Here is a 27,579-nt window from a genome sequence, read left to right as displayed (position 1 = left end):
AAACAAGGAAGGGAATGATCTGGACCGGCCATCATCGCGGCCCCCACATCCCCAAACAAACACTCCCCCACAGCCTCTCACGTGCCACCGACCCAACCCAGAGCCCATCACCTCGTCAGCACCACTCCGCTCTCACCTGGACGCCGTCAGCACCAAGGGCTTGTAGGGGTGCGGCAATACGGACACCAGCGGGGCCGGGTGACGCGCCAGCGCCCACTGCAGCTCCACAGCAGGCTCCAACGCGAACAGCCGCAGGGAGCCGTCTCGGTAGCCGCCCAGCAGCATGGGCTGAGGAGGCGGCGGCGCCATATCCAGCTCCTCTAGCGCCTCCGCCATCGCAGCAGCAGCGGCCTCTTCATCGTCGTCCTCCGCTGCAGCGGGGCGGCTGCGGGTGCTGCTTTCGGGAAGACGCATAAGGAAGGCCGCGGCGGTGCAGGCCGATGCGGAGCGCAGCTCGATGATGGGCTCGGCCTGCGGTGGAGAGGCAGGCGGTTGAGGCGAAGGAAGAGCAAGTGGAAGAGGAAGAGGAAGAGCAAGGAGAAAAAGGGGGGAAACAGGCACAGGCATGCTGGTGATGCCGTAATGCTGCACCTGGATCTCACCTCGTCGGGGCCCAGGCGCCATACGCGCAACAGGCCGTCTTCCGATGTGGAGGCCATGACCCGTGGGTCATGTGGGGCCGGCAGCAGTCCCAGCACCGGGGCGGGTTGCCCGCACACGATGGGCACGGAGCTGCCGTCCTGCGTTGGCGCGGCAAACATTCAAAGTCACAAACCGTCCTCAATATGGCATGTGTGACCTGCGTCCAGCCCGCGACCAGGAGGACGGGCGCACCTGCATTCCCACAAACCAGATGGTGGAGGTGGCTGTGGCCACCACGGCGTCCTTCATGCCCGGCTCAGCACACAGGCTCAGCACCCGACCATCCAGCTGCAGGGTAGCCTCCTCAGACCAGGTGCCACTCACGGTGGTGCGCCTGCGTCCGACAGGCGGCCGTCAGAGGACATTGCGGAAGAAGGACATACATCATACGATAGGGTAAACATACATGCAAGGCATCAACGCTGCCAATGCCCCAAAGCATTTCATATCTTTATGTGTGCCTTGTCTTTGTGAAGGTAAGCTCCTCTTCCGCCTCCTCCTTCCCCTCCTCCGCCTCCTCTTCCTCCTCCTCTTCCGTCTCCTCCGCCGCCGCACTGTCCCTCTCCCCCGCGGCCCTCTGCTCACCTGAACCTCACCAGGTGGCCCTCCTCCGTAGCCAGCAGCGCCAGCTCGCAACTGGCCGCCATGGCAGTCACCGCGGACGGGCCAGGCAGTCGGGCCACCTGGGCAGGGGAGGGGCATACATGGTGTGTGCGCAGACAGACAGACAGCCAGACAGGCAGGCAGCCACGTGACACGTCGCGCAAGAAAAGCAACCTGCGAGCCCAAAAATGGATAGTCAAGCTCGCTTCGCTCACAAATTCCTCTCTCTATTTCGCTCTCATCATTCATCAGGGCGCTTGCCTGTGCCAAGGTTGCCGAGCCGCCCGCAATGGCGCCGGCGGCCTCCACGTGCCAGATGCGGATGGACGGCGGAGACGGCTCCATCGCGGTGGAGGTGGAGGTGGAGGTGGCGCCGCCGCTGGCACTTCTCCCGGCGTACGGCGACTCTGCGACCAGCAACGCGCCAGCGGGGTCGACCGCAAGCGCCGTACAAGGTACGGGCTCGTCCTGGTCGCTTAGCGGCACGCTGCGCTGCTCCAGGAAGCTGCGAGGAGTGTACGGCGTGGAGGTACGTCAGGAGTGTACGGCGTGGAAGTATGTGAGGAGAGGTTCTGAAGCAAGGTTAGGGTATTGGAGGAGGCTTGTTGGAGCGGGATCCGGAACTAGGTCGAACAGGACGCCCCCCTTTCCTCTCCCCTCCCTCGCCCTCCTTCCCAGCTCCTCCCGGGCTCCCGGACCCAGGCGACCCCCACGTGCACCTACCTGTCCTGCAGCGTCCACAGCAGCAGCCCCTCCGGCCCCACACTCGCAAAGGCGGGGTGGTCGCCGCCCCACAGCCACTCCGCCGCAGTGGGCAGCTGCTCCGTGCGCCCCGCCGCCACCAGCTGCCCCGCCCCCACGTCCCACAGCACCACGGATCGGTCGGGCTCACGACCCAGGGAGAGCAGCCAGCGGCCGTCTGGAGAGAAGGACAGGGCCTGGGAGGGAACGAAAAAGGGGACGGAAAGAGAAAATGCGCGATATGGGAATAGCTGTGGGAATAACGTATACAAAAGTCCGAAAAGTCCGAGATATCCGAAATATCCGAAAAGAACAATAAACGGTGTGGCGGGCTGTGGGCTGTGGGTGAGGGTATGGTGGTGGGGATGGACTGAGACACTTGTGGCGCATTGCAGCTGAGTGAGGGGTCGCGCACTGCACCTGTACGGCCTGCGTGTGGTATCGGAGCCGCCACCTCTCGGCCCCACTGGCCACGTCCCATACCACCACATCAGCGAACGGTGCCGTCAGGCAAGGCACCGCCAAGACCGCCTCCGATGACGACGGCTCCACTGCGTACAGCTCCGGCGCCAGCGGCGCCGCTGCCAACGCCCTGCCGTCGTACGACACCGCCAGGCACGACAATGGTTGCGTATGGCCGCGCAGGTAGCGTTGCCGCCGCGTTGCGAGGTGCTCAAGGACTACCATATCCTCCACGACGTACGCAAAGACGCCGGTTTCGGAGCGCCAAGATACATTGCTACAGCCGGTGGGGGTGTAGCCCAGCAGCCACGAACATTTGGGGGGCGGCTGTGGCGGCTGCGGCGACGGCAGCGTCCTCGTTGGAGAAGGCCTGGATCCTCCTCCTCCCGCCCTGGGTGATGTTGTAAGCCCCGTGGAAAGCGAGCCTGCTGATGACGACAACGTCTGCGTCTGATGCTGCGCCGTCAGGTAGCTTCCGCCGCCCCCGCCGCCGCCGCCGCCGCCGCCACCACCGCCGTACGGTGGCTGCGCGGACGTAGGCCTCGGGGACAGCTGCGGGCCAGGGCTGGCCACACGCACCGCCGACGCTGCCAGCGCAGCGGCAGCGGCGTTGAATGCTGTTCCCGCGGTTCCCGCGGTTGCCGCGGTTGCCGAGGTAGCCGACTGCGACGACGTGGCTTCCGGCCACGCTATCCGCGCCGAGGGTGCAGGGACCAGGAGGGTGCCCGGCGGCAGCGGAATGGCGCCGAGCGCGGCGGCACGCGTGGTGAGGTGGTGGTCGGTGGCATCTGCTACTGGTCCCAGCGCCGTCCACGGGGAAGCGCGGGAGAGGGGGTGGTGCGGGTCGTTGAGGGCGGCGGCCGTTGCGGCAGCGGCGGCGGGCTCGTCGTCTGGCGGGCGAAGCGCCGCCGGCAGCACGGCGGCACGCAGCGCTGCGGCGGCGCGTGCTGCCTGCGCCAGAGCGGGGTGCTGCCAGTTGTACTGCTGCTGCTGCAGGGCATCGGCGTTGACGCGCCAGACGCATAAGTAATCAGCGTCGCCGACGGTGATGAGGTGGCCGCGGTGGAAAGCAGCTCCTGAAAACACAAAACACACGTACACGTACACGCACACGCACCACACGTACACACACGCACATGCGCTAAGTTATTCGGTGGCCCAGCTTTACAATTAAGAAAAACACAGTCATGTATGCAAGAGTCTCGCACGTGTGCTCGCGTTCTACTCGCTCGCCACGCGTATAAACATAAGCAATATCATCGCTCCTAATACAGAAACGAAAGCCATGACTCCTGACCGGCCCGCCCGTTACCCCCTTTCCCACTCGCCTAGCACCGAGCTGGGATGGCCCACAAACGCCTGGTGTGGCGGCAAGCTGCGCGGCTGCAGCGCCGCCGCCGGTACACACGCCCACAGCCGCAACAGCCCGTCCACGCCGGCCGTCAGCACATAGCGACCCGCCGGGTCGGCGGCCAGCGTGGTGAGCTCCAGGGGTGACACGTCCAGGATCTGCTGCAACAGGTTGCCGTCAGTTAGCTCGTAGCGGTCCAATCGGCGGCTGGAGGCCAGGGCCCACAGCTCCTTGGAGTCGGGGCTGAAGGCCAGTCTGGGAAATTTAGGGTGGAGGATAAAGGGGCAGTGAGGAATGCAGGGGCGGATGGGAGGGAGGGCAACGTTTGTTGGATCAGAAGGAAGCTCATCGCTCAATGGCAACAGCAAATGTGTGTTGTTACGTGTGATATGCGCGAGGCGCGAAACACAAGGAGGGTGGGTGCGGGGCTCAGGGCGGGAAAAGCTGTGGTGTTTCCCTCAGCATGCATCCATGCATACAATCATCTATCCATACACCCAGACATCCATACATACATACAAAGCTTTTGTACACAGCGCTTAGTGGTTTTGAGGTATGCGGCACGTGAGGCATTGGCGACCTGTGTGCAGATCCTTCAAACATGGATCAACACGTGAGGAGGAACCTGCATCTGTCTCGACGTGACGTGTCGCATTGGTGCATGACTGAAGTGAGCGGAGGCTCATATTGCGCGGGAACCCACGTGCACCCCAGCCACCTCCCTCAATGTGGCCCCTTTTGTAGTAGCTGGCCGCCGCGGAAAAGGCCTCTCGAGCTAAAGCGGTAAAGCGCTTCGCGCGTATTTGTAGTTGTTCACGGTGCCGTACTGCGTACCAGCTACTACACCTTTCCACCCGCGCCACCGAGGCTTACTTGACGTAGGCCTCTGCGTCTGTCTCAATCCGCATGAAGGGCTCCAGGGAGCGGCCGTGAAACACCAACAGCGAGGTAATGCCGCGGTAGGGGTCCCGGATGAGACTGGCGAAGTAGGCGCCGTCGGGGCTCACGGCCACACACACCTGGCGAGGGTTAGGAGAACATTTTCTCGGTTTCAAAGTGTGGTTTCGGTTTTAGTGGTATTAGTGGTTTTAGGGATTTCGGTTTTAGTGGTGTCGGTTTTCGTTTTCCGTTGCATGGGTAAGAGGACCTGGTAAAAGGTGGAGGATCGGGGTGTGGAAATGCTTGCCGGGTGGGTCACTTTTGGCTTGTGAGGGAAAAAGGAAAAACGAGTCTGGGTTCGGTGGTGTGTTTAGCAGGGCCGGGAAGGTTCGACCAGCACATATACAAAGGGTTCTGAATACATTTAAAAGTAGTACTCGTGTCAAAAGTTATGATGTCGTGTGGTACGGTGATGTACGGTGGGATACCTTGATGTCCCGTACACCGGCTGACAGGTACTGCGTCGGCGCGTACAGCCGTTGTACGTCGTACATAACGAGCGCGCCGTCCATACCGCCGCTAAACAGCCTGTCGCCGGAGGGGGTGAACACCAGTTCCGCTACTGCCGCACGGTGTTGCTGCTGCTCCTGTAAGGAGAGGGATTGGGGGATGTTTGGAAGGGTAGCAGGTGTGTGTGTATGTGTGTGTGTGCGTGTGCGTGTGTGTGTGTGTATGTGTGTGTGTGTGCGTGTGCGTGTGTGTGGGGTGTGTGTGGGGTGGGGGGGGTGAGGGGGGATGGTGGGGGGTTTCAGGTGCGATGGGGGTGAGAATTGGATGGATGAAATGGCAAGGTGAGCCGACTCGCAAAAAAAAGGCGCTCCCAGGCTGCCGCCCGCAACATATTGCTCTCATTCACGTGCGCTCTAAAGTTGTTGAAAACTGAAAACCTTACCTAAGCTTGGCGAAAGTGCCGTGTAACCTCACACCTAACTTCCACCCAGTTGACCTTAAGGACTTGAGTCGACTCATTAAAGCCCAAATCCTTACGTAAATCGAGCTCAAACCATTTCACCTCAGATTAGGGGACGTTCAGTCCGCCGAGCTCAAGCTGTTCTCAAGTCAGTGGCCTAACTCATCTCACCCGCTCACAGCCAACGTGCCGGTCAACCACCCACCCACCCAGCCAGCCAGCCAATCACCCACCTGGATGAGTGCGGTTGTCCCCACGTCGAACACGCGCACTCGGCCGTTGGCAAACCCCGCCGCCAGCTCGTGGTGTGCGGATAGCGGGTGGTAGGCCACGCACGTGACCGCCTCCCCAGGTGCGTCGAACTCGTACAGCTGTTGGTAGGTGAGCAGGTGCCAGATACGCAGAGTGCCGTCCGTAGAGACCGTGCAAAAGTGATCCCTGAGGTGGGGGTTGGTTTCGGAGCATGTGAAGACACACAGAAGGCACTCGGGCGCCATACTCTTGCCAGTTCCCGCCCGCGGCTCGGGTCGGCCAAATACACACACAAATGCACAGACGTGTGTGCGGTGCTGATTGATTCTTGCCTGCCCACCATGGCCCGCGTCTCTCACGCCCTCCCACACACCCTCCCACGCCCTCCCACACCCTCCCACGCCCTGCCACACCCTCCCACGCCCTGCCACACCCTCCCACGCCCTGCCACACCCTCCCACGCCCTGCCACACCCTGCCACACCCTCCCACACACACCTGTTGGGGTCCACCGCGACCGCATTGACGGACCCCGAGTGCGACCTGAGCAACGTCATGTAGGAGTGGTCGGGGATGTGCAGACAGCCCAGGGCCCCCGTCTCCGTGCCGATGGCCACCCGCAGGGCGTCAGGCGACAGCGCCAGACCCGTCACGGAGCCCTCGTGCTCGGCCTGATGACAAGAGCCCCACAGGGGTGAGGGAAAATATGACGCGTCGCGTTAGGCAGGGGAGGCGTTAGGCGGGGGAGATGCTAGGCAGGGGAGATGTTAGGCAGGGGAGGTGTTATGCAGGGGAGATGTTGGGTGAGGGCCAATAATGCTGCGGTGTGGGTGATGGTGGGGGTTGATGCAAGGAGTTACCACTTAGCAGAGAGCCCCTCCTGCCAGAGGATCCAACACGCACTTAAGAGGAACCCCCTTTCGCTTTCCACTCTTGTCTAAATAGGCCTTATGCGTTACTCCCTTCATTTTCGTATATCCCTGAACAGCTGGAATCTGCCGCTCGAGCCGCGCGGGAATTAAGCTGCCTTCATCCCTCCTCTAAGCTTTCTCCCCCTCCCCTAAGAACAACACTTCCCGCTCCCCTCCGCCATCCGGCGATATGACCTCCTCCTCCTCTTCCTGACCTCCTCCTCCTCACCTCCAACAGGTAGTCCTTAAAGTCCAGTGGCCACGCCCTCAGCAGGCGGTCATCGCCTCCAGTGATGGCCAGCCCGTCCGCCACCAGCAGGCAGTTGATGGCTGAGGCGTGCAGCTGGTAGATGCAGTCCAGGTTGCGGGTGGTGTAGTCCACCTGGAACACCGCGCCGGAGGCAGATGACACGTACACCTGCGATGATGCGAAGGATGCAATGTGATGTGCGAAGGGATATGTGATATGTGATGCAGCAGAAGACGGAGAAAAGGGGGGCCCAGAACATAAGCGAGAAAGTTGGACAGAGATGGGGGGGATAAAACAGCATCAGGGGGGAGCGGCGGGTTGCACGAATCAATGGGAATCACATGATGCGAAGAGCAAGCATTCCACTGCCGACATGTAAAGTTGTGATTGGATTCGGGAGTTGCTCAAACCGCCGGGATACATCATTCTGACCCTCGTGACATCTCAAGGGAGGTTCCCAGCCAACCGAGGCGGATTCGTCGGCGTTAGTTTTCAGGTCATTGTAGGTTTGGAACACAAAGACATAAGGACGGTTTAGTGGCGCGACACCGCCACCCTGCCGGCGTGTATGTATGTATGCGTATGTATGTATGCGTATGTATGTATGCGTGTTGATCTGAAATGATCTGCGCCGCGATGAGGGAAATGGCAAAATGTTGCATGTGCATATGTGTATCTGTATGTGTGTTTGCATGAACTGAGCCGCGAGAAGTACATCGTAACAAGCTTGAAGGAGTCGCAACATGCAGAACTGTACCGAACACAAGTTGTAGTCCAGTAATGAAGTAGTAGGAGCAGCTGTGGATTGTTTGAAGATGCGTGTATGCGTGTATTGTTGGGTGGAGAAGCGCGAGGGGGTAAGGGGGCGTGTTATGCCCCCCAGACATGCAAAGGGTATGGACTGGAGGGCGGATGGAGGATAAGCTATACGTCCATGGACATCTCCCATCGGGCGCCGCGGGTACCTTGAACGCGTCCACTCCATACACGCCCACGCCTGCTTCGAAGGCGATGTCCGTGAAGATGTTGGGGCCCAATGCCGCGGACACGCCGCCCGCGTGGCTGGTCACCTGCAGCGGGCGGTGTGTGTGTTGTTGGGGGAGCGGGGAGTTGCGGCTGGGTTATGGCTGACACGGCGGCGGAAGTATCATGACCCGTAGGAGGAAATGAGGATAGGAGGATTGCAAAGGTACCTAAAGGTTAAAACCCTTCTGCTGCACCTTCCATGGGCGCGCTTTAGATGCCATGCATTCGCCCTCCACAGTTTGATGCACGCCACACACACAACTATGATGCCGGCGATGATTTTACTGATATTGATAATGACAATGATGGCAACGCTGATGACGGCGGCTGACCTCCCATCCGCATCCGCATCCGCTGGTTAAAGGCCGCATCTCCTCGACCTGCCCCTTCCCGCGGCCCCATGTCGCCCCACACTGTTTCCCCGGGAAGAAGCCCCCCTCGTCCCAACCGCCCCATCCCCCCTCGTTACCCTGGCGCAACCCCACGTCCCATCGTGCCCACCCCAAACCCCGCACCCTCCCCAATCCGATCCAGCCCTCGAGACCCCCTGGCGCCTCCCTCCCCCCTTTCCTTATTCATTACCCGCTTGTTGGTGGGCACCAGTCGCACGGAGGTGCCCCTCAGCTGCCCGCCCTTGAGCCGGTAGATGCGGATACTGTCCCTACCAGCAGTCAGCAGATGGTCCTCCTGCAGGCGGTTTGAAGACTCGTGTTTGGCCATGATATACACACATATGTCTATGTCTATGTCTATGAGACGTATCGAGACTTATCGCCAACCGTCACACGTGCCCGTTGAGTGCAATTCCTACACCCAGCCGTTACTACACGCGATGAAAAGGTTATGTCCAGGTACAGCCGTCGTCAGATGACGTATACATGTGTAAATGACGTACACATGCGGATGACGTATACATTTGTAGAGACGCCACATTCGAAACATGTCGAGACGTAGAGACATCACACAGGGTCACAACCCAAGACCAAGACCAAGGCTGGGGCGGGGGTCGCATGAGTGGGGAGGCGCAGGCGGTGGCGGGCATGGTGCAACGCAACGCAACGGGAAAGGGACGGGATGGGGGGTGAGAGAGGCGGCCCGCTGAATGAGGGCCAGCAGAGAGGGCCGCCGGTACCGGGCTCACCTGGTAGGCGCTGAAGCGGAGCACCTTGATGTTGTATTCCGTTGCGTGGCGGGTCACCAGTTCGATCTGCGGCAAGAGCAACAATAATAATTAAGCAATACGTCGGGGACTAGGAGCTGCGTAACTCCGATAATGATGCCCCCCCGCGGTTCTCTCATGTAACTTCAACCCAGCGCTACTCGCCTCCCTCCTCTCCTTCCCCATCTACTTCCTACCTACATACACCTGGCACTGGCACACTGCCGACCAACGCATATCCTTCATCCTCTCGCTCCCCACCTTTTCTCTTCCCTACTACATCCCCTTTTCCCTTTCTTCCCCATTTTGTCTCTTCCCCCCTGACTTCACTCTCTTCCCTTTCTCTTCCCTTCCGCTTCCCTTTCTTCCACAGATTTCCGTTTGATGTCCCTGTTCCCACCTTACGGTGCGGGTTGCGCATGTTTGAGATGTTCCACAGCGCGATGGTCTGGCGGGCGTGTGAGTCCAGTCCCACAGCGGCCACCGCACGCACATCCGGGGAGATGTCCACGCAGCTGAGGCCGCTGGTGTGGGCTGTGGTGTGGTGTGGTAAGGGGGGTAGGAATGCGAATGCGAATGCGAATACGTGTGGGTGTGCACGGGTGCGTGGGGCTGGGCTGGGCTGGGGTAGGTGGGTGGGTAGATATCTCTACGCTCTTGCACGGATTTCTCGTGCGAGATTGAACGTTGCTTTATATTGCCACAACCAAGATGCCTAGGAGGCGGTAGCAATGCCTAGGCAGTGCTGTTGTAAGTATGAGCGGCTGGCAATGTACCGGCAATATACCGGTGTTTGTGTATGTATGCAATGTATGTAGTAATTTTTTATGGTAGGAATTATGAGCTCTATGTTAAGCGCGTCCTCTCTTGTGTGGCCCCCTTTCGTGGCAACTTAGTTGCTGCGGCCCCTTGGGCCCACCGTTGAGTATGGCCAGGCAGGTGCAGTTCGCCACATCCCACAGCCGCACCACCGCCTCTTTGCCCTCCTGCGCGCTCGCCAACAGCTCCCCATTGCTGCTGGCCGCCAGCGCACACACGAATGCCGTGTGACCCAGCAGGTACCGCTGCCGCCCGGGCGCCTGCTGCAGCCGCTGCAACTGCGCCGCAGCCGCCGGAGAGCCGGGCACGGCCGCTGCCGTTACCGCCGCAGGCGGCGGCGGCACGTCGACAATGCTCATCATGATTACGACACTAGCGGCCGCAAAGGCGACTTCGTCACTCCCAGGGATCCAAACTAGGCAACGCACGAACTCGCCCGAATAGGCGTTGACGCGGACGAGCGATAACGCCGGGTCTGGGCTCAGCGACGGGCCCTGAAGCGCGGCTTCAATACCAAGCGCGGCCGCTGCGGAGGCAATGACGGGACGGCGCGGCGGCGCCGCCGCCGCACCTGCGCTCGGCGGAGTGGCGATGGCGGGTGTACGGCGCGGAAAGCCGCCGCCAGAGCCGGCTCCATCGGGGTCACCGGGGCGGTGCGGTACGGCAGCGGCGCCGACGATGGTAGCGGCCGCCGTCATGGACGCTAGGTTGGCGGCAGTGGCTCCCCGAATGGCATTGGCAGCGGAGATGGGCGACAGCGGTGGCCGCAGCGGCGACGGCGGATGTCGAGGCTGCGCAGCCCTCTCATTGTCAGAGCTTGCATAGCCGGCACTTTCCTGGTCATTGTCGTAGTCGTCCTGTACGGCTTTGCTGCCGCGGCCGCTTGCGCCGCCGCTGCCGACGGCTGCAGTGGCGCCGGTGGCGCTGCTGCCCGGCGCTGAGCCCTTGCCCCCGGCGTGAGCTGATGCAACGGAGGAGCCTTTGGCGGCGGGGGCCCCGCCACTCGCGGGTGGGCTGGTCCTCACGGCCCCCGCGGGTCGACGTTTCCCGGCGATGCGCTTGGGGGGTGGCCTGTCGCAGTTGGGTCGCCCACGTGTCTGTCTGTCTGTGTGTCTGTGTGTGCTGGGGCACATCCATGCTGGTTCCGGTAAACCTCAATTATCCGGACCCTCTGCCCCACCCCCCTGCCCCCTGCCGGCCACCCTGACCCATACACCATGCATGTCTCTCACCATATTGGATCCCTTACCCCAAGCAATCGTAATTCGTAATTCCATGAGGAGCTCCATGTAATCCCCGTACCTTACCAGGGCCATCAGAACTACTATAAAAACAGGACTATGAAGCCCATTAATATACACTTGTCTACATGTATAGAAATCATAAAACAACAAGGACTCCAAATCTGCCTTAAGTCACGAGAATAATCCCAAACCTATGGATTGGAAAGAGATCTCTTCTTCAAAGTGCTTTGCTCCCCACCCAGGCGGGAACCCTAAGGACAAGGAATGTGAGGGCCAACAGGCGGCGGGGGGATCACATGCGAGGAAAAAACAGAAATGAGCGGCGGGTGTTCTGGAAGGGAGGCCGCCGCCGGGGGGGTGGGTTGCGGGTGGGGGTGAGGTGTTGAACCTGCCTTGCACGGCAAGGGAGTAAAACTCCGAACCCCAAACCCTGCTCACGTCATGTCCAGGGTGGGCGCGTCTGAGGGCTCCTTGGGCAGCCACACCATCTCGAACAGGCCCGTATCCAGCGCGTGTGACAGCGCCATATCGCCCGGCAGGTTCTGAGCGTGTGATGGGGGGGAGAGAGAGAGGGCGAGAGGGAGGGGAGGGAGAGAGGGGAGAGGGAAAGACGAACCACAGACGGGGAGGAGGGGGAGTGAGGGAAGAGACGGGAGCAGTGAGAGAGGGGAGCGGGGCGGATGACGGAGAGATTTTAAGAGCGCGGGTGGGATATGGTCCCCAGAAGCACAGGTATGGCCGGGTATGGGGACGGACCGGGATGGGGGTGATGCCAAAATGTGTTTTCAGCCAAGGGCAAGAACGGGCAGGCTGACAAATCAATAACATATATCCTTGTACACTAAATGTCCTGAGTGCGGGTCGTGCTCGGCTTCATTCGTCCACCTCCCGAGAGCCCCGCACCAGCCTCTGAAGACCAGGGCGCATCTTGATCGCATGCGCTTGAGCTGACGCCTTCTGTTGACATTGCGGAGAATCGTGAGCTGACCCAGATCTCTTGATCTCACCCTCTTCCACTTCTCTGCCGCAATATCTCTGCTCTTCGTATCTGCTCTTCGTACCTTCAAGCTTCTAAGAGGTAGTTTATGTTTTAAAATAGAGTTTGATTTCGTGTCCAACGTGGGTTCCTGTTCTTCTCAACCACCTTACCGCGACATGACACAATGGGTCTTTGTTTGGCTGGTGCCTTCTCCACCTGGCTTCATTTCCCAAATGAAAACACCGCCCGGCCCCCTGCACCTACCCTTTCCATCCATTCCCTCCGGTGGGTACAGTGCTCTGGTAAGCACCAGTTCCTTCCTTCCGCACGCGCGTAGTAGCACACCAGCCATAAGCTTTCATCCGCGCACATCTCCTCTACTTCACCCCACCCACAAAACACACCACGCCCCACGCCCCAACCACGCCCCAACAACCCCAAGCCCAGCCCATCTCTGCCTTCCCCTCCATCCGGCACCTCTGAACCCGCCAAGGTGATGCGCCCATTGGACCCCCCCAGGCTTGCGTTCATGCCTTCCTCTTCCTCGCTTTCCCCACCCCCAAAAGCCGACCAGGCCAGCTTCCTCGCACCCACCTACCCCCGCACACCTCGTACCTCCAGATTGAATTTATAGTCGGAGCTGAACATGGTTCTCACAGTCAGCCAGGAGCACATCTGGATGGACTTGATGGATGCAAATCTGGAAGATGTGAAACCACGCAGCGCTGCACGCATGTCCACCGCCAGCACGCACCAGCGGTGGCTGGCGCCCGGAAAGGCCAGCTGCACGCCGTTGGACTTGCGCTGTGCAGCGGAGGATGTGGCGGTCGTGGTCGTGGTAGTTGTGATGTTTGTGGTGTGGTGGTAGTGGTGATGTGGTGGTCGTGGTGGTGCAGCGGGGCGAGGGCCAGTTTCTCGCGGTGACGTGGGGCGGGATTTCGTGGGGCATGACGAAGCGAAGCGGTTTTATGGCGGCGGGGTCAGCGGCGGTGGCGGCGGCAGGAGCGGCCACAGCACGTCACACTGCTGGTTACGCCCCTCTGTCCGTCCGTCATTCCGGAGGTCCAACCAATGGCAGTAGCAGTAATAGCAGCGGTAGCAGTAGTAGCAGTAGCAACGGTAGCAACAGTAGCAGTAGCAGCAGTAGTAGCACTAGTATCTAGCCTACGCAAAACAACAGCATCCTGGCATACCGTAGACCAGCAGCAAGCCGGTCGGTGTCCGTAGGCCTCGTGGCCGCTCCAGCCGCGGCGGAGCTCTCCAGTCTTCCGTCTAGCTGCCTTGCATGTGCGTATCGTCTCACGTTTCACCTTTGTCGGGAGTACAGATACGATGTCCCCTCCCTTCCTGTCCCCTCCCTTTTCCCCTTTCTCCCTGCCGCATTCATCTTCTCCTGGACTAATCGTCTATCTTTGGTATCTGCTCCATTCGCCAGTGGTTGGTCTTAAACCTCCCCTCCCCTTTCCCCCGTCCTGTCCCTTGAAATGAAGTCCTCTTTCTTGAAAGCACTATCCTCTATCTTACCTTGAGCGCATCCTGGGAGTACATGTTGCTGATGGACACTCGGTGGACGTTCTGGTCCTCGGTGACCGCCTCGATGTGAATGACGAACACCTTGATGGGCGTGGCTTTGAGCTGTAGGGGTATGTGCGTGTGTGAGGGGGAGGGGAATGTGTGTATGGGGGGGGGGCGGGGGAAAGCAGGCAGGGGGCCAGGAGGTGCCCTTAAAGCTCCGACCCAAAGCATCAAGACACCGAAAGGCGGCACGAATGCAACATCTGCAGGTGGTGGTTGTAGGTGTTAGCGTTAGTGCTGGACGGGTGTAGGCGTGGGTGAAGTCACGGGTTGATTTTTCAAATGTACATTTTTATATTCGTGTTAGGTAGGCCCGTAAGCGACACTGCTTCGTGTGTGGGTTTGCCGTATATTTGTTGGTCTGTTCTTCGCATGTGCCGCGTTGTTAGCCACGTCCATGGGCCCCCGGGCTTTTACGGACACACCCGCACTTGTGTGCGGAACTTGTGCGGAACTTGTTAGCGATGCAATGCAGCCCGGGCTACAGCCAATATCATCCGGCGGTCAACAGGTTTGCGCCAGGCTCTCAGGGGCTCCTCCTTCCCCGACGGCATATCACCACCCCCTCTGTACTTGATGGTAACCAGGTAGACTACCCTACCCATGGGTTGCAATGGTGCGCCCCAGCTTTTGCTGTGTCGCGTGTCTCTTGAGCAACTGGCAGCAGCACAGCACACCAAGAAACTGCTCTTATCTAGTTTTTGTAAGGAAAATTAATAGCCCATTGCGTGTGTCTATGTGCTGAAGTGGCTGCCCAGGCCGAGAAAGGCTTACAAAAGAAAGGTGTGTGTGTGTGGTTGTGTGTGGTTGTGTGTGGTTGTGTGTGGTTGTGTGTGGTTGTGTGTGGTTGTGTGTGGTTGTGTGTGGTTGTGTGTGGTTGTGTGTGGTTGTGTGTGGTTGTGTGTGGTTGTGTGTGTGTGTGTGTGGATGGGTTGGGGGTGCAGGTAGGCAGCAGCAGGTTCCACACGTGTGGGGAGGAGAAGGGAGTGCGAATGTGATGTGACTGATGAAGGATGGGGCATGCGTTTGACAGCGAAGCTCGTAAGGCTGATGACCGTCGTGCGAGACGCGTGATTCCAGACTGTTCTGGTTTTTAAGCATGGGGACGTGCTCTGGGGATCTGACCCAGATCCGGAACCCAGGATCCAGGCCAACAAAGTGGGAAAAAGCATATTAAGCATAGGGCATATTTTCATGTGCCTGTGCCTGTGCGCCTTTTTATAGTTCCCGGCGTGTTACTGCCGTCCGCACCTGTATGTACAAGATACGGCCCGTCAACCCCAGGCTCTGCAGTTTGGAGCGTGGCACGCGCAAGTAGTTTCCAGCCGGTATAACACCATGAACTTTGAAAACTTTCTTGCCGATAATTTTATCCTGTGAGGGAAAGGGTTCGTATACCCATGAGCATGCCGACGGCAGGCGCTGCTGACATGCCAGGGCTTCGGCACGAACCATATGCTCCGTAACGTCCCCCTTCGTCTCGAACTCCTTCATGGTATCCACGTCGCATATTTTGAAGACGTTCACAAACGGATGCTGCCATTCTGCACGTCAAGGAATGTGGCTGCCGTTGACCTTCCAAGTTGCGCCAGCCGGTTCACCAGAGCCGCTTTCAAATAGTTATTAGATTACCTGGCGCTAATGGCATTGTCTGTGCTATTCGTCCTGGAACGCGCACGGAATTATCTTCAGCAGCGTTTCTATCAGCAGGAAAGTTTGCCCTACGCTAGTTTTGTTATGGCATAAGTTCCGGATTCTGAAATGCATTAATCCAACAATAGTAAATACATGTTTTCCGGTCAAGTAATCTTGGGTGGGCGAGCTGTCCTCGATGTCCGTAATCCAGAATTTGCATGCTCTCAGTACCATGCTCTTTCGAAAACACTGAAAACATATTCTTGCGGATAGGGCTAAAGCAGTAACGGATTATTTAAACATTCGTACATCTGTCTATCACTCTTCCAGCTAACTTCAACAGTGAAGACTGTAGGATGATATGTGCAATGTGCTTGTCCAAAACTATGCAAAAGGCTTTGCGCATGTTCCATCGAGTGCCATTCGAAACTGGAAGCATTATCTGAGGCCTACGCAACATATCTGCAGCTCTGCGCGCAAATTTGGAACCTTGGGTACACATGTGTAGCTTTCATGCACGTGAAATTGGATGACATCCACAGCAACGCCAACGCCGTCGTCCGCTGGCGCTCGCTCCCGGACGCACCACAAAATCCCCAGCACCCATAAACGACTGGCGCCTTGTTTTTAATGGTTACTGTGGCTCACCCGTGGCCACACACTTCGCCGCTTGCACGCAGAGCAGCTGCTGATCGGTGGTTGCCCTCAGCGTTGGATGTCCAGCTGTTTGGATATCCCTTAAGCTCAAGCCAGCTTCCTCTCTTTTAATGGATTAGCTCGGCGTCTTCCGTATTACAACTAGTTGGGTTACCTTACCGACCTTAACTTACTGATATCCTTATCAGTCGGTGAACCCCCAGTTACTGGGTCGTGAGCTCGTTATGTCGGTTACCCTACCGGCCAGGTACCGAAGCGATCATTACCGACCAGTTTGGTGGGGTTACCGATTTGGTGAGTTACTGGTGACAAGCAAGGATAACCCGAAAAAAGACACATGGCGACAAATGCCAGGAGGAGCAACCGCCTCCCAACCATCGACCAGCAGCAGGCTTGCAGCGGCATACATAACAACCGATTCCATAAAAGCCAACCTTTATATTTTATAGTTGTTTTTTCCAGGACGCGAATTTCCGTGCGGACATGGTCTAGCGTATTTTCCATTCACAGCAAGTTGCAGCCACAAAATTGCATAGGTTTCAAAAATATTATGTATCTCTTCATTAAGACTACTTCTGAGCCGAGTCGCATCCGGTAAGCATGGCTAGTTAGGGATGCTCGTCAGTTCTCAAGGTAAATGACCAGCAGTGGATCCTAAAACTGCTTCTGTGTACTTTGTCCAAGTTTTAAAAACTAACCTCTGTACAGCGTATGTTAAATCAGATAAGGATGTATGCGTGGGCAGTCTCTTTAAGATTTTTTCATCTGTCAGCGTGCACCAGCCAGCACAATAGCATGCAGCAGCTCAGCAGGCAGGTCTGGTCGCTTCACTGAACCAGGTGTAGACAAGGCACTTCTTATGCATGGTTAGGACCTTTCCATGACATTCCATTACGGTCAACCGTGTTTTGTCCCGGTCGGTAACCGATTGGTAGGGTAGCCCATCGGTAGGGTAAAGGCCCGTAGCTCCTCGGTAACCCTACCTAGGCCCCACCCAGACATACCCCGAGCATGGAGACTGCTATAGCCCATTTACTGCTCGCGTGAACCATGCTGAGGCCCAGTAGCGCCGTGCTGCCTGCAATCACCGACAGCCAGCCCTCGCCCACAGACATGCTTCATCCCAGCAGCACTTGCTGCAACAGCTCTGTGCTGACATGACCAACCGGCCATCATACAACAAACATCGGTGGTATACTGCAGCCAAGCAGTGCCATGCTGCAGCCGGCCAGTACTACTGCAACCGAGCTCTGGTCCCACACTGCTGGCACTACACTGCAGCAAGCCTTTGCTGCCAAAGCAACCCAGTGCTGTCACTGCCAGCCAGCCCTTGTACTGCACCGCCAGCACAATGGTCCAAACGGCAGGTGCCTACTATCACCAGCCCTCCTCGGCACTAGCCGTGGAATGCTGCAACCCAGCAGGTGCTGGTACCAGCAGCCAGCCCTTGTGTCCAACACGACAGGCTCTAAACTGCAGTGGGCCATTGCCGGTTTTGTTAGCCAGGCCTGCCACGCCACCAGCACTATCAGCGCATTCGATGCCGCCAGCCGGCGCTGCCACCTCCAGCCAGCCCTCGTCATGCATCGCAGACGTTATACTGCAGCCAAGCAGCACCTTGATGTACCCAGCCGGCACTGCCACCTCCAGGTAGCCCACTGCCTTGCATCGTCGGCACTATCTTGCGGCCCAGCAGCGCCAGTGTTTGCCACCACCAGCCCCCACTTGTTCTGCCAACCTGGGTAGCAGCCGCTGAGGGGCTGGTGATTGTGTCAGCATGGCTGTCCTGCAGTGCTCGCCTGCAACGCCAGCTGTGTACGCAATGCAGCGTTTTTCTGGGGAGGCAAGCAATGATGAAGGCACCAAATGCTTTTAACAATATCACCATTACTTTGACCGTCTTTACACAGGGAGAGGTCGTTTCAGCATAGTGGTGTCGAATACGGTCACACAATTTGCAGTATGACAATACATGCACCAACTGTTACTACAAAGAAGGACAATAGACCAGCGCTGCCACCTCCAGCCAGCCCTCGTCACACATCGCAGGCACTATGCTGCAGCCTGGCAGCGCCTTGATGCAAACAGCCAGCACTGCCACCTCCAACCAGCTGGCAGCGTTGCACCGTTGGCACTATCCTGCGGCCCAGCAGCACCAGCTGCATCAATGTTTGCCACCTCCTGCCCCCTACTTGTTCTGCAAACCAGGCACTATGCTGCAGTCCAGCAGCAGCTGCTAATTCGACCGGTGCTTGTCACAGCTTTGCGGTTTTACAGCGTGTGCATGCAGCACCTGTCACACCTGCATTAGTGCTGTGGCCAGCTTTGCGTTTTCCGCCGCTAAGTCTTCATTCTCCGCCGCCGCTGCGGCCAGCTTTGCGTTTTCCGCCGCTAAGTCTTCGTTTTCCACCGCCGCCATAGCTAAGTCAGCGATTTCCTGAGGCAAGCACATGATGAAGGCACCCAAACACTTTAAACAACATCACCATCCCATTAAACCTTGACACCAGGCAGGTGACTTCAGCAAAGTGCTGTTGAACACGGGTCACACAATCCGCAGTATACAAGTACAAGGCCAGCACCGACTGCTACAATAAAGGAGAACACACCACACAGCATCAGATCATGGTATGACTGCAGGCGCCCCGTCTCGCACCAGTGGAGCTCAGCCTGCTATACAAAATGAAGTGAACACAGTTGCCACTGTCTGACATGGCATACAACTGCCTTGGCATCGAGCAGCACTGCAGTCACTAAAGCACAATAGCCTTGGCATTGATTGTAGGCAACTACCGCACCTTGGCATTCGCCAGGGACTGCTTGACCCAGCTCTCTGTCTGCGAGTTGATCACTTCCTGGCCAGCATCTTGGCGTGTTAGCAGCTCCCGCAGGTGCAGGCCGGGGTACATGATCTTCAGTAACTGCTGCAGCACCTGTGGCGGCGCAGGGAGGGGCAGCACTTATTATACGCAACCAGAAATGGGCAGGCAAAGAATTTTTAAGGTTGATGTTCACCTGCAAAATGTGTTTGGTGGATTGCATCATGACATAAAAGCTTTGAAATGAGGATGGCATACACGCAGATGTGAAGTAACAAGATACGATCACTTTAGCAACAGATCAGTGTATGGATAAGGCAAGTTTGGCAGAGGAAAAGGGAAGGTCGCACACGAGGTCCTATGGACCCCACACTGATACCCAGAGTTTCACCAGCGTCTTTCCATGGATTTGGTGCCCTGACACACACGCATCCTTATGCTATCCTTATCGCTTCATCCCACACACCTTGTAGTAATCTGAGCTGTAAGTCGTCAAGCCAGCATAGATATGCTCATACAGCTGTATGGAGTACACATGCAAGCTCGCTTTGGCTCGCATCAGGCTGGCAGCTAGGTCTTGCAGCACAACCGAAGTTGGCGCCTGTGCAGCTGCTGCTGCTGCTGCACCCTGCTCCTTTGTTTGTGGCCGTGGCCTCGCACGCTGGACCTTGGCAAAGTGCCACCTCTGCATGTCCGTGAGCAGCACCCACACCGGCTCCTCTGTGCCGCTTGCCTCCGCCAGCTCAAGTGCAGTAGCCAGTGGCTGCCATAGGTGCTTTTCGACATCCACAGCTGCCTTCACCTCCACGATGAGCAGGGGGGTGCAACGCTTGGACACAACGCTTGCCATCAAGGTGTTGGAGCGCACTTTCCACATCTCGTCAGGGCGGGAGTGGACGAGGACAAACTTGGACATATCTGCAGCAGCAGATATCGTGCAGCGAGATGAATGGACTTGAACAGTCATGTAGGGACAGATGCCTCACTCCCAAGAGCAATGGCCAATGGCCTTGGGTGTATGGTCAGCTGCGTGTCTTAGAACGGTCCAGAGCATTATACTTGACTGTAACATGCTCCAATCAACTGAGGTATGCCGCATACAGCACACGTGCACACGACACACATGACACGCACACACGATAGGGTCAACCGGGTGCAGGTGTCGGCAAACCAGATGGGTCCTTCCGTTATGCCCGTTGCAGAAATGGCAAAAGCTACTGCCGACCGGTCCTAAGGCTGTACGGCAGCTCAAACAGCGGCAGAATGGAAGGGTCGGGGATTTCAAGGCAGATCTGGACCGACGAACAGTGCAGGGACCCGTCGTAGTCTGCCGACTCCTGACCGGGTGTGTTCCCTTTTGGGCTCTGGGGACCATGGTCGGGGGCGTGTACGCAACATGCGAAGATGCGAGTGCCGAAAGGGTGCAACCCACATACCGTGCTCACCATCTTCCACGTCATCTTCCTCGTCATCTTCGTCGTCGCCCACGTCGCTTGCCTCATCGTCACCTGGTGACGGTGGTCCACCAACGAAGACGCCGAATAGCTTGTCCGGTGCTTGAAATGACAACAGGTTCTTGAGCAGCGCCCAGAAAATAATGTACTTGGGCCGCTCTTGGCTCGGAGGCTGGATTACACACCCGCTTGCGATGAGGACATCCTTGAACACTTTTGGGAAGATAGTGTCTATGACCTCATCATAAGGCAGCTTCAGATTCCTCGTTTTAAACAGTATAGCATTAGCATCAAGGCCTTTGGCCAGCCAGCCAGCATACGTAGTCTCAAATGCCGCCCCTGAGAAAAAAGTTCGCTTCTTGGGACCCATTGTTGCGATTTCTACAGGCGATGTTAGACGAACACATTGGCCCACGTGAGCAGTAAACAGAAGCGTTATAGCAGCCCTCAAGCAGTTTTGGGAAACTATGGAAAACTCTATAAAGCTGACTGACACTTGATGATCCGAAGCCTACGTACTTCAGCACGCTGGGACCTTATCTGAATAAGAGTCCCTTTACCGCACCTACCTGTATCATACAGCTGCTATTGGCTCATACATGCGCCCAATGTGTATCATGGTGATCAATCGTGCACTATACGTAACCGTGACAGTGGCAATTGTTCACGTTAGATATACACAGCACAGTGGCATATCCAGCCCGTCCTCAGCAAGTACGGCCGGGAGCCTGTGCTTTGCCACCAGACACTCGGGGGCGACGCTCCAGACCGATGGTCGCGGTCTCCGGTGTTCGTCGCAGCACTATGAAGCGAACACAGTTGTGACCGCCGCAAATGCGTAGCAGGCTTGCAAGGCTGGAAGCAACACACCTCAGTAAAGATCTGATCTCCAGCGTTTTAGCGTCCCAAGCGCTCTTAGCGTCCCCCAACACAGAAGTTCGTGCATGCTCCATGTAGCGCCTTCTCCCATACGCCTGAACGGGCCACCTGGATACCAACGCCCAAACATTAGTTTCAGCAGCCACAGCCTGCCACAGCCGGTTGGCCCCTTGAAAGTTTAGACAGCACCATGCATGCGCAGGCAGGCCTGGCGAACAAGGGTGTGCGCAGCTGTCCTGCTGCTCGTTGCCGCAGCTTCTGCCTGGCCCCCCCCCAGCTCGCCGGCCACACGCAACAAGACGAGAGGCGCCAACACACAGCACAGCCACAAATGTTCCAGACCGGCTCCATCCCAACATGCACTTAAGAATGTCATGTTCGCAGTCCTTGACAGCCACCACAGTGATGGTGCAAGGGCGGGCGTCGGCTGCAGGTCGGCGCCGAGCCACATCCCAGAGCTGCAACCTAGTAGAGAACCATATGCCAGTTGCTACTCCTATCGGGCCATATCCCGTCCCCAACCGCTAGCTGCTGCTCTCCACAGCAGCTGCCGGCTCCTTACTGGCCGGGGGGCTACATGCCCGGCAACGGCATCCCCGGTGGCGGCATGCCCGAGGGCATACCCGGCGGCGGCACTGTGAAAGAAAGGGCGAGGGAAGGTGCCAAATGGAGTCGCGGGTATTGGGCAGCAGAGAGGGCAGGTTGTTTGGAGTCCATGCAATTCTTCCGTGAGGACACTTACAAGGACTGGAGGCCAGCAGCAAGCAGACCCTGACGACAGGACAGCAAGCAGCACCACGACAGCCAGTAAAGAGACCACCAAAGCGAGAATTTAAGCAAGCACAACCTCACAGACACGACAGAGGACGATGGCTGGGACAAGCGGAAGAACAAGGATGGCGGCAGAGGGCGAGAAAAGCAACAGAACAGCAGCAGGACCATGCCGAGGATGATGCAAGGAGGAAGTCGTCGAGCCCTGCAGCAACCCACCAGCTACATAGCATGCAGAACCCAACCCCGCCGCCAAGCAGCCTGCACGGCCATACCACACAACATGCGTCGCGGTGCACACACAGAGACTCGCAAAACAAGCACATAGTTTGCTTGCAGTCCTATTGCGTGCTGCAGTGCAGATCTTATTACACCTTTCACCCTAACACAGGCTTCAAAGCCACTTGTGTGATGTTGTTAGTCGCGCCCAAGCTAACAAGCAATGCATGTGCAAGCGGCAATTTGATGAAGCCCTTCAAAGTCGTAACTGACACGAGCATCTACAGCACAGGCGGTGTGCTGCTGCAGGATGGACATCCCGGTCGCATACACCAGCAAAAAGTTCACATCTGCAGAAATCAATTACACTACCACAGAGCAAGAGCTCCTGGGTACGATTAACACCCTACAAGAGTGGCAGCCATACCTTGAGACCGCACAGGATACCTTCCTGCTGGTCACCGACCACCATCCAAACATCTGGTTTGAAACCAAAAAGGACCTGTCCCGACGCCAAGTGTGTCGCGGCAAGAGTTCCTGTGCCGCTTCCACTACACATGGCAGTACCGTCCGGGATGCAAGAATGTTGCCGATCCCCTTTCTTGCATCCATACACCCGAAACTGTGGTGGCAGCCATGATGTATATCGGCAGGCCTACTGATGAGCCTCCAACGGAGCCAGCCCTGGCTGACCGCCTAAGAGCGGTGACGCCGGCCGAACCTGACACCGACTGGGGCACAGCCTCCTTCACTGACGGCATGTGGTTTAAAGGCAACAAGATTATTGTGCCCAACGACCCACAACTGTGAAAAGACATCCTACATGCATACCATGATACACTGCTCACCAGACACCACGGCATGGCCAGAACACTGCACACCGTAGCTGAACGCTTCTGGGTGGCCCGGCATGTACAGTGCCATCGAGCGCTACGTGCACGAGTGCCTGCAGTGCCAACACAACAAACCCGACAACCAAAAGCCAGCAGGCAAACTGCGACCGCTGCCCACCCCAACGGGCCCATGGCAGGTGGTCTCCTGCGACTTTATCACCAGCCTACCACCAACCCATTCAGGCAACACAGCCATCTGCATCTTTGTAGACAAGTTCTCGAAGATGGTCTCGCTGGTGCCCACGACAGACCAATTCACCACCATCAGCTCGCAAAGATGCTGGTGAACCACATCATCTGCAAGCATGGACGCATTACTGCGCTCCTTTCAGATCGCGACCCATGATTCACGGCACAAGCCATGTGCAACACAGCCAAGCAACTGGATGTAAAACAGCTCATGTCTTCATGTCCTCATCCTTCCATCCGCAAATGGATGGTCAAACCGAGCGCACGAACCGTGTGCTGCAGGAGGTCCTGCATAACTACGTGGGCCCCGAACTAACGGAATGGGAAGACTGGCTGCCAAAGGCAGAATTAGCCATCAGCAACAGCAAGAACGAGTCCACCGGACAAACACTGTTCTACATCATCTACGGACACACCATGTCCCTGCCACACGATCACGACTGCCACTGCAGCAGTCCAAATATCCTGCGGCGGACAAACTCGCCGACAGCCTCACCCAACGGGTTACACTGGCCACTAAGTGCCTCGATGCCGCAAAGCAGCGCCAAGCCAAGTATGCAGACAAAGCTCACCGTTTGTGGTCGGGCAGCTTGGCTCACCGGGCCAACGGTCATCGCACCAACGGTACACCTAAGAACTATTCATAATCTTTCCAACACCAAACGGTATTTATCAATACCACCACTAACGTGGATAACTACTTTTCGTAACCAGCTGTGTCAACGACCGAGCGTTGTTACACATATGCACCAGCTGCCCATCCCGGCCGTTCCCAACATCACTAGCCGAGGAAAAAAACCCAATACGTGTACACGAATACTTTCCCACCGCATCCATCATTAAGGCTTTCTCTTCGCGCCCCGCACCAACTGCTTACCCGTCACGCCCCGCACGAAGGGCTTTCCCTTCATGCCCCGGCCATGTACTACTAGACCAACTCTCAGCACCGCCGGCACTTAAAAATAATGCAGCTAGCACAGTCTTGGATCCCAGTAACCCACAGATAGCCCCCTGCGCCAGACTTTTCATCAGATCAGAACAGATTACTGCCTCGACCAGTGTCGTAGTGCAACCGAAATTTAGTTTGCGACATTGCGGCTGAGGGAACCGTTTCGGGAATTTTATCCTTTCATAAAATTCTGAAACATTTGAACAAGGTTATAGCGTGCGATTATGGCGCAATCTTCTAGCCCTGCGCCTGCTGTGGCCCGCACAGGCTACCAGAATTTCGGCAGTTTTTTTTACTGATAACGTCGAAGTTTTGATATCTATTTCAAGAGAGTCTTATGTCGCGCCCAAACTACCATTCGAGCCGCCGTCCTTAGAGAATGTCGCGACGCTTGGCTTCGGAGAGCCCTGCCGACAGCTGTTCATGACCGATTTTAAAAGGTGGACATTTGTAAATCACGGTGCATTTGGAGCTGTGTGCCGAGCTGCTCACCAGGAAGCAAACAAGTGGCGCGAGCACTGCGAAGCGCAGCCGCTGCGCTTCCTTGACAGGTACACACATCATCCCATTATTGCCAGATGCGGGCATCAAAACTTCACCATCCTCGTGTCTGTTTGTGCAATTGAAACGAAAACCGCGGTGTGGAAGCGCCGTTGGGCCATTCGTTGGGATTCCTGCGCGCGTAGTGTAGAGATGTCTCCTGCCAATTCTGCCAGGCACCCGCCTGCAAATGGCCGCAATCGCCTTACCGTGCTATCCTCATGTACCGGCTGTCGCAGGGCCGGTTACCGATTGGGCCATACAGCCCTCCATATATCCTCCCCCCCCTACATCCCCCCTGCATCCCTCAATCCCTTCATACAACCCTCCATAGATTCCTCCCTCCATCCCTCCTCTCCCTCGAAAGGGAAATGACGGGGGCAGTGCGGGAGGCAGACAGCAGCCTTATAGTATCACATTACCCTGCCAACACTGGCACCTAATCCCCCACACATGAAAATGCTCCAAGGTTAGTGAAATCCAAAACCAGCGCACGCATACAAACACACATGGAAAATTACACATCGGAAAATAACACATAGCTGCGACAAGGCGCCACCACGCGCCTCGCTGTAGTACTTCTACTTTAAAAGTACGGCTGCCAAAAAGAACGATGAGGGGCCGGCTCCTGCAGGACACGACGGACTGGAAGAAGAAAGGACAGGACACCACGACAGTGACTGTAAAACCACCCCTCGTGAGTAGCACCCAAAACCCCAATATTACCCATCTGGGTCAGCAGGCACACAACCCCAGGTTGCGTGGACCAACACAACAACAAATGCACACACACACACACACACACACATGGCGGTGCACAAACGGACAGGCAGACAGACAGATGAACACGGTGAGGCCATGAACACATAAATGTTAGGATTGCAACATCTCTTTAATTAAGAGCGAGGAACCAGGGCCTTCCAAAGCTGCGACTTCCGTCCCCTGGAGGACCGCGCACACGTTACCCCCCGCCCGCCCACGCCCAACACACGCTTAGCCGCGAACTCCCCACAGCTGCAGAGAAGGGCTGCGGCCGAACCGTCCTGAACTTGAATTGAACTAGATCAAAAGCTTGAGCCGCATGATTGTGTTCCGGTTTCCAAAACAGGCAACCCCCGCAATCGCAAAATAGAGGCACAAGGAATACAGGACGATAGGACAGCGCCGTCGCTCCAGGGAAAGAGGCGTGCCGCAATTGCGGTTCAGTTACTAAAGCCTTTTTCGCTGCTGCTACTGCCTACGTTTATACCACAGCCTCCGCAACTCATAACAACCTCTCTGGGTAACGCAACCGAGGTGTAACGCGTACGTACACGCACACGCTACCAAGGTAAGACAACTACCTCCAGAAACTCCTATCACTGACCTCCTTCAAACTTGTTTTGCCACCAGCCGTTCGCCATAGGAAGCTGCGGTGAAGGGATGCGCGAGCAACATGCTCTTAGACACCCGGCCACGCCGGCGGCTTTGGGAAGAAACCACCCGAGGAGGTGAAGATGACGGTTCCAAGGACGGCATGCGGGGGGCGATGCGGGCAACGAAAAAGCTCTGCGCTGTCTCACCAACTCATCAGCACCATTACCTTCGCCTTCGCTTCCAAATGCACAATGCCGTTCTCTACTTAAATGCAGGGATGCAAGACCGCATGCAAGCCTCTTTAACGCGCTGCATGTACACCACCAGCACCAGCAGCACCAGCACCATGGTAGTTGAAATCACGCTACTATACTATACTGCCCCAGCATGCCCGCGCCAGTACCGATGAAGGCAGCAACAGTCGAAGTACACCGAACCGCGGCCCAAATAACTAGACCTGCGCGCTCCTCCTTCCCAGGCGTGTAACACCGGGCGCTTTCGACGAGTGTCCCATTTCGTCGCCCCACTTCGCAGCCACCAAGCGCCTCTCTAGCGCCCCGATCGGTACGCATTGCCCGTTCTGGCCACCTCATCCTGCAGCTCCCGCCGGCAGTTTGCAAAAACTTCCGCCGTACGGCGTATCAGATCCTCGCCTTCCCGCCGTACGTTATCGTGCTCGCGCAACTCCTCGTCCAGCTCAGCGCCCGGTGGCAAAGGCGCCCCTGCCGCTGCTGCTCCCGCCGCCGCTGCTGCTGCTACCGGCGATATCAGCGCGTTGACGCCCTGCTGACGTTGCCGTTCTCGCAGGTACTCAGTGTTGTAGTGTACGGCATTCCGGCCAATAAGCGTGAAGTCCTCTTCCAGACGTCTGAAGCCCTCGTCATCCGGCGTGTAGTGCTTCTTCTTCTGACGTTTCTGGATTTCCTTGAGCCACATAGGTCGCTTGACAAGGGTCTTGTAGTCCGGAAGCTACAAGTGCCAACCAAGGACAGCGCAAAGACGACGAGGAAAAGGCAAGGGGCCAGAATGAAGTTAATACAGAGCTGAAAAAGGCGACGGTTTATAACACTTTGGAAAGCGCAACTTTTGGAAAAAGGTGTCGGCAACCAGAACAGACCATCTCACAGAGAAGAAACACACTTTTACAGCCCACACACCCGTCTCCCGCCACCCCGGCCCCGTACATCCATATATTTTAGCCATACTCACGTCTTGTGGGTCATGCACGAAAGCATCGTCCAGGCCGCTCTGCAAGCACAAAAAAATGAAAATTGGAGGAGCAGGACGGCATGAGGGGCAGGACAAGGATCAGTAACAGCCACACAGGAGGACCCTCAAGAGGATGTCAACGAAGTG

At 57.1% G+C, this 27,579-nt stretch overlaps 1 protein-coding gene across 1 annotated transcript in view; it reads right to left on the bottom strand.

The window, feature by feature from the left end:
- VOLCADRAFT_102620 (uncharacterized protein) overlaps positions 1–27,579 on the bottom strand; it is a 32,649-nt gene that overhangs the window by 2,284 nt on the left and 2,786 nt on the right. Inside the window, exons 4-35 of the mRNA XM_002945604.1 lie at positions 27,433–27,471; positions 26,812–27,192; positions 26,234–26,276; positions 23,308–23,486; positions 23,145–23,226; positions 22,297–22,338; positions 20,419–20,808; positions 19,440–19,891; positions 18,953–19,087; positions 15,114–15,236; positions 13,812–13,922; positions 12,903–13,091; positions 11,747–11,850; positions 10,636–11,135; positions 10,165–10,590; positions 9,646–9,779; positions 9,228–9,293; positions 8,669–8,773; positions 8,026–8,130; positions 7,040–7,228; positions 6,398–6,570; positions 5,882–6,086; positions 5,167–5,325; positions 4,673–4,818; positions 3,802–4,054; positions 2,407–3,438; positions 1,969–2,183; positions 1,420–1,750; positions 1,228–1,325; positions 835–976; positions 603–740; positions 137–471 (exon numbers count right to left, since the gene is read on the bottom strand). Coding sequence (XP_002945650.1) covers positions 137–471; positions 603–740; positions 835–976; positions 1,228–1,325; positions 1,420–1,750; positions 1,969–2,183; positions 2,407–3,438; positions 3,802–4,054; positions 4,673–4,818; positions 5,167–5,325; positions 5,882–6,086; positions 6,398–6,570; positions 7,040–7,228; positions 8,026–8,130; positions 8,669–8,773; positions 9,228–9,293; positions 9,646–9,779; positions 10,165–10,590; positions 10,636–11,135; positions 11,747–11,850; positions 12,903–13,091; positions 13,812–13,922; positions 15,114–15,236; positions 18,953–19,087; positions 19,440–19,891; positions 20,419–20,808; positions 22,297–22,338; positions 23,145–23,226; positions 23,308–23,486; positions 26,234–26,276; positions 26,812–27,192; positions 27,433–27,471 — 7,022 coding nt within the window. The remainder of the gene's footprint in view (positions 1–136; positions 472–602; positions 741–834; positions 977–1,227; positions 1,326–1,419; positions 1,751–1,968; positions 2,184–2,406; positions 3,439–3,801; positions 4,055–4,672; positions 4,819–5,166; positions 5,326–5,881; positions 6,087–6,397; positions 6,571–7,039; positions 7,229–8,025; positions 8,131–8,668; positions 8,774–9,227; positions 9,294–9,645; positions 9,780–10,164; positions 10,591–10,635; positions 11,136–11,746; positions 11,851–12,902; positions 13,092–13,811; positions 13,923–15,113; positions 15,237–18,952; positions 19,088–19,439; positions 19,892–20,418; positions 20,809–22,296; positions 22,339–23,144; positions 23,227–23,307; positions 23,487–26,233; positions 26,277–26,811; positions 27,193–27,432; positions 27,472–27,579) is intronic.

Source organism: Volvox carteri, assembly GCF_000143455.1.
Source record: "Volvox carteri f. nagariensis unplaced genomic scaffold VOLCAscaffold_1, whole genome shotgun sequence".
Classification (NCBI taxonomy): Eukaryota; Viridiplantae; Chlorophyta; class Chlorophyceae; order Chlamydomonadales; family Volvocaceae; genus Volvox; species Volvox carteri.
The sequence above is the reverse complement of the archived record's forward strand: the minus strand, read 5'-3'. Positions and strand labels throughout refer to the sequence as shown.